Source organism: Temnothorax curvispinosus, unplaced genomic scaffold (assembly GCF_003070985.1).
Source record: "Temnothorax curvispinosus isolate PA1 unplaced genomic scaffold, ASM307098v1 QBEX01009828.1, whole genome shotgun sequence".
In the NCBI taxonomy this organism is placed as follows: domain Eukaryota; kingdom Metazoa; phylum Arthropoda; class Insecta; order Hymenoptera; family Formicidae; genus Temnothorax; species Temnothorax curvispinosus.
In genome coordinates this window covers 8271-15054 of record NW_020219608.1, presented here as the reverse complement: position 1 = coordinate 15054, position 6784 = coordinate 8271, and the positions used below count along the sequence as shown (strand labels likewise).

General features: G+C 34.9%; 1 protein-coding gene across 1 annotated transcript in view; it reads left to right on the top strand.

Annotated features, from left to right (window-relative positions):
* Positions 1–6784, top strand: part of LOC112459432 — a 38157-nt gene that overhangs the window by 28182 nt on the left and 3191 nt on the right. The window contains exons 20-24 of the mRNA XM_025023528.1: positions 1482–1644; positions 3008–3122; positions 3353–3599; positions 4057–4287; positions 4541–4696. Coding sequence (XP_024879296.1) covers positions 1482–1644; positions 3008–3122; positions 3353–3599; positions 4057–4287; positions 4541–4696 — 912 coding nt within the window. The remainder of the gene's footprint in view (positions 1–1481; positions 1645–3007; positions 3123–3352; positions 3600–4056; positions 4288–4540; positions 4697–6784) is intronic.

Genomic DNA, 6784 nt, shown 5'->3' with positions numbered 1-6784 from the left:
TTTTTAGAGAAGCAGAACTGATAATGTAAGATAGCATAGTAACAAGTATACTTTGTATTCAAACAGTGTTTACCATCATTGTTATGTGGAAGATCTTCGACAGAAAATTGCAAATGTGATTGCAGCAATACTAAAAGAAATATACCTCAGGGCTCTGTAGACCACTTGGATAATATTTTAAGAATATGTTGACATTGAGGGTAAACAAGTGGTAACTCTTTGAAGACAAAAGAAAAATTTGTTACTATGATATCTTGCATTATCAGTTTTGTTTCTCTAAAAAGTTTTACTTCCATGTAAGTGTTAATATTTTTTTGATGCACTTTATTTTACACTTTATCACTCACTTTATATTATCTACATATTTTTAATTTAATATTAATTATTGTATTAATTACAAAAGTTTAATTCTAAGATATAATAGACTTACTTATCTGCTGTTGTTTCTTTGTTAATAAACTTTTGTACTCACAAGTTGTTCTTTGCACTGAATCGCGGTGGTATCGGAAACCCACTGCAGGGCGTTGACCGTTATTTTTAGATTCTTCACGTAGGTGGGCAAATCGATATAATGTGCCGAGGGTTGGTAGAAATATCCTCAGGTGACGACACGTTCGACTTGCGAACCTCGACTATCAAAGCTTTAATACGTCGACATCAGAGAATTATCGCACTCTCGACCGACATCGAGACTCTCTTCTCGTATATAGCTTTGATGCAATTCCTGTGGAACACCTTGGTCATCTGCTGTCTCGGATTTCTAATCGTGACTGTGAGTGGATGCTTCGTGAAATCGAAGATGCACACGGTTAATATATATATGGCAATAATATTAAATTGCCATTACACAAAACATTTTTATTTCAAATTGTCGGTTTATTGATATGCAATAAAACAAAATATCTCGTACGAGAATATTCAAAATAATTGGATGGTGCTCAAGTGTAGGTTTTAAAGCACTCTTATTTTTCTTGCCATTTAGAGTGTGTTTGACGTTTGATATTATTTCCGATTATATTACAGTCGATCAGCGACACGCAAGGATCCACGATGTTGATTAAATCTTTTTTTTTTTACGTTGTCATCACCTTGGAGGCATTCATATTTTGTTATGCTGGAGAATACCTCAGCGCCAAGGTGAAGAACGATTATATATAATTGTAGTTAAATATAATTATTATCTTTATAAATTCAATATTTTCTATTCATGATTATAAATGCTCAATAAAATCTTGATATAATGATATATATATAGTTAAAATTTTCTTGTCAGTTGCAAATGCAAATCCTGTATAACTGTCTGTATATAATTTTATCATCATATACTCGTTTCTTCAATATCGAAATATTATTGAAAAAATATTTTTTGAAAAATATGTCAGTGACAATGTACATTATAGAATAATAATCTCTTTCGCATGTTTAGCGCTATATTTTTTTATTATAATTCTAAATAAATTTGATCATTCACTCGATTGCAGGGCAGAATGATCGGTGATGCAGCGTACGAAGCGAAGTGGTACAATTCGAATCCCACGCAGAGTCGTATTTTATTACTGCTGATTTTGAGGTCGCAAAGAAAGTTAACTATTACTATTGGAAAATTTATGGATCTCTCTCTAGAACGTTTTACAACAGTAAGATGCGTTTTCAAAACGTTTTGCTGTATCTGTTATAGGTTGTACGTATATCTTGAATGAAAATACGTACGTTGCTAATTTTAATTCAATTTATAAATTAGAAGAAAATATATTTTTACATGTACCTGTAAAAAGAATATATTTTTTATGTTTTATTACATTTTTACATCAGCTTTATAGATAAAAGTATATTGCGTTTCAGTAGCTGTTACAAAATACGACAAGTTCTACCTTCTTTCTTCTAGATTATTAAGGCATCAGCGTCTTACGTATCCGTGCTGCATGCTATGTCCTGAAAGCCGTGTATAGTCGAGAAGGCAATACCCTCCGTGTGTTTATGTAACTATAATTATGTTATAAGAGACGTGACATCCCGTGAATTCTAGTAACTCATTAACGTTCCACGAACGTCAATGTCCTTATGTAAAACTACATCAATATATCTCATTCGATTCGATAATAGCATTGTACTTTTTATAGACAAATGTCTCTATGCGCCGCTCGACGTCCTTTCCTCATCATTGAAAAACTTTCATCCCCGCTTTCGATTTATTCTTAGAAATTTGTTTTCCACAATTCTCCCGCTCTTCGTTTCTTCTTGCCGTTCAAAAGTTTTAAGTATTCCACGCAGGCATTTAGTACTCACGTGTGTTCAGCGCACGTACATTTGCCTTGCATTTTTAATGCAAATAACAGACAGCGACCGAGCGAGGATGCGTACACAAGGGTGATATTGGACGCTTTCGTGGCTGCGTCTGTCCATTTTTTTTTTTCGTAATTATCGAGGCATCGTTCTATAGTTTTTACTCGTGACTTCCAAGATGAGAAAAAGACGTAAAATACGCGATGAATAATTACTGTCTCATGCATGTACACATGGTCGAGGTAGGGTCTGTCGAGTGCTGAGTCCGCAGTCTCCCTGAGACTTCTCGATCGACCATATCTGAGAACTGACTTGGGACTTTCAATCATGCCACAGTCGGAAATTTCGCCTCCTATTCTATGATATTCCGGAATCAACGTTTCGTCAGCACAATATCTCGTAACTGCAGTAAACAATATTTGAGTTGTCCGATCATTCGGGCTAAAATAATCCGACGTGAATCGAGCCCTTCTACATTTAGTCTTATCTATAATGTAGACAGAGAGAGGAAAACCGAGAATTAGTGATAACTCACGGTGTCGCCGGTTTGAAGAAGTGTCTTCGAGCACGATGGAGAACGAGATAGATTCGATGACCACCGTGTCTCGCTCCGTAGAATACGGCCTTCGTTTGATCGGTGTGTGGCCGGGCACGTCGTACGCAATTTTATTTAAAGTCCTCAGCATATCGTCGATGATCGTGTTTCAAATCTTTCAATATCAACACGTGATTGTGAACTTTGGCGAGGAAGACCTAATGATTCTCATGGACGCGTTAAGCGTAACTTTCGCGTACACCCTTCTGCTTATTAAAATGGTTATTTTTTCGTTCAATGCTCGGTAAGCTTTTTCAACATGATATTATACCGAGCACAGAATTAAATGTGATTCGCAAAACAAGCATCTTCCACATTTCTTTCGTTCTGTATCTCAGGTTATCAAGAGAATTTTTTTCATTTATATAAATTTCACCATTAATTTATATAACTTTTTTTTTCGACATCTTGCAAAGACATTTATGTGTTTTTGCGTAACCACATCTCGATATTTCTTTAAATAATCCATTACAGTCTGCTGAACGAAATCATGACATGTATGACCAAGGACTGGAAGGAGTGCAATATTTCGGACGAGTACACGATGATCAGAATAGCTTACGTCTCTCGTTTGGTCTCCAACAGTATAATCTGCTCGCACATGATGTCGGTATTCCTCTACGCGATAGGCACATTAATGAAGATCAAGAATGAAAATCAAACCGATAATCGAGAGCTCATCATTAAGATGGAGATACCCTTCGAGATTGAGAGCACATCGGTACACGTAGCTGTCCTCGTTACGCAATTTATTCATCAGACGACTGCGGCCGGTATGGTGGGCGTATTGAATTCTTTGCTGATAATATTGGTAAGTTCGAGCGTACGTGCGATTGTCTGCTGTTCCTGCTAACTGTAAAAGAAAATAATTACGATATGATACTAAGAAAGAAGATTCTAAAATATCTTAAGTATATGTATGTATATATAGTAAAAAAAATATATTAATTATACAAATATGATTATTTGTAAAATGAAGTTACACAAGTAGACATGAAAAGCACACTCTTTATTTTTGTTTGACATGTTGATTTAGATTCTAAACGAAACAAATGTACATTATTCATGAACATTCTTGTCATTCGCACTGATTGAAGCAAATTGTTCGCGTTTGTTCGCAGTTATTTGCTTTAAATCTAGATGTTAAAATTGTACTAAAAACATATCGCGATGTTTAGGTTCTTCACGTGTGTGGGCAGATTGACATAATACGGCAGAAATTGAGTGAAGTTACACAGAAGAGCATCGAGCAAGATATAAACGACAGCGTTTTGAAAGCGCTGATCGTTCGGCATCAACAGATTATCACCTTCTCCAAAAAAATCGAGGCTCTCTATTCGAATATCGCACTAATACAATTCGTATCGAACACTCTGGTTATCTGTTGTCTGGGATTTCTCATCGTGATCGTAAGTATATCAAATTAATACTAATTTCTTCGAGATATAAAATAACAGAAAATTTCAGTCTATCGGTGCCCCGGGTGGATCGATGATATTAGTGAAGTCCGTGTTCTTTTACTTTGTTATGAGCTTGGAGGCATTTATATATTGCTTTGTCGGAGAACATATCAGTACAAAAGTCCGTATAAAATACACTGTAACATATATTTATTTCATATACCATATATTGCTCTACGACGAGATTTATTATATATTTTAGAGCGAAATGATCGGCGACGCGGCGTACGAATCGCTTTGGTACGAAATGAGCCCGAGTCAAAATCAAGATATTCATATTATGATCATAAGATCCCAAAAACATTTGACGCTTACAATAGGAAAAGTTATGGAACTCTCTTTAAAGCAATTTGCTAACGTAAGAATTTAGTTAAATAATGGAAGCGATGATAAAAAGCTACATTTGCGTGCACGGAGTGTTATCACAATGATATTTTGACAGTCATTTCTTAATCGTTGCGTTCTAATACGATACATTTGCAGCGTACGATAACCATAATCATTTTTATCACGTTATAGATCGTGAAAGCTTCGGCGTCGTACGTGTCGGTGTTGCATGCGATGTATTGAAGCCTGAATGTACTTTATACGCTGCTTATATGTTCGCATGTTGAAGACTATAATACTTTTACGCGATCGACAATTTTCCTATTCAGAGACTCGATGGGGTTTCATATCGAGTGTATACGCGAGTAGAGAGGAGCAAGAAAATTATTTGTCGAAGCATCGATTCGTGACAATCGTACTTGGTTTGTAGTGCATAAGCATTATAGCTATAAATACAACGATTCTCTCAATCGATGTACTTTGCCAGATCTGACGAAATCAAAATAAAAGCATTTTTTAAAAACAGAAATTTAATTTAATTATCGAATATATATCACCTAAATTTTTTTTATATTGTTTAAGATCAAAATGTGGAAGATATATTTTCTTTTTTTATGAATTTATTTCTGTATACATAAAATAAATTTTAAGCATATCTATATAAAAATATACATTTAAAATATATTTTCATATAATAAATATAAAAATATATAAATACATATACACACATACACATAAGTACATGCAAAAGTATTACAAAAACTCTTTTTACTTTATATTAGATTTTTCCGAATAAAATTAATTGTATAATAAAAGAGTATTTTGTGACTAAAAATTTGGTATATATTTATTAACCGTATTTTTATCACATTTCCTATAAAAGATTTTTATTGCAATATTACTATAAATTTATTTGTTTAAGGTTTTTTTGAGCTAATGATTAAAGATGTAGTGTGAAAATATTATTGTACATAAATAGTGTTACAGTATTACGAAGTTCTTATCTTTATCACAAGAAAATGTCATTCGCTGAGATGCCTTTTCCTTCGCCACGTGCTCTAGCCTGCAGCACTGTTATCGTCACAGATCTTTCTCGGAACGACCCACAGCACCAACTGTGAACTGTGATCTTCGCACTGGTCTTTCCATCGTAACTCTCGAGGTACGTCGTTCGTTTTTCTCCCTAATAAACTCCCTCAATATGCTTCCCCGGCAGCGAGGAAACCTTTCAACCTCGCGGCAAGCAGTTCTTAGAAGCTGTGTTCTACCTACCTTGCTCATTGCATTTTTAAAGAAAAAACGTTCAGTTGCTGCATCGTGATCGGTAACTCGATGGACAAAGGGGACGACCCCACCATTCATTTTATCGTCCATCATATTATAGTTGCGGTTCTTACGCGGTACAAAATATATATTTAACAAATATTAATTTATTAATAATTGATGACATAGGATTATGTTTAGTTGTCGATTCGTGAGGCGATAAAAGTATTTGATGAAATTATAGTCTTCAAAATGTTCCTTATAGTTTTTGGGAAAGATGCGTTTCTTTGCACGCAACGGTTCGGTTCGGCCATCACGTTTATCTTATTTTATCATGTGTACCATTTCTATTGTGTTATTCAAATTTTGCAGGACAGTAATAACAATGAGCATAATTCAAGTCTCTTAGTACCAGTGTATAATGGTGAACGTCTGTTTTACATTTTTTATGCAAATGACGAACACCGGATGCGAGGGATACGTAAAGTATATAGAAAACTTCGTAGCTGTCTCTACCTGTCTTTTTTGCAACTACCGCAATTATTGACACATCGATTTATAATTTTTTTCTCGTGACTTCTGATAAACTTCTGAGACAGAGAGAAGTATAATGTGAATAACTCCTATTGGTCGGTTACAATCGAGGTGGGGGTTCTTCGAATGCTGAATTAGATGCATTCTGTTAGAATTTTACAGTTTCACTGAGACCTCTCGGCCGATCATATCTGGAGAGGAAGTCAAGTTAAGACTATCGATTATGTAGTTGGAAGTTTCGGTGGAGTTTGCCTTTCAACTGTACGAAATCGAAGGAAGTTTCAGTATTGTTTTAGTGGCAAAATCTTAAGCTGTGTTGCAC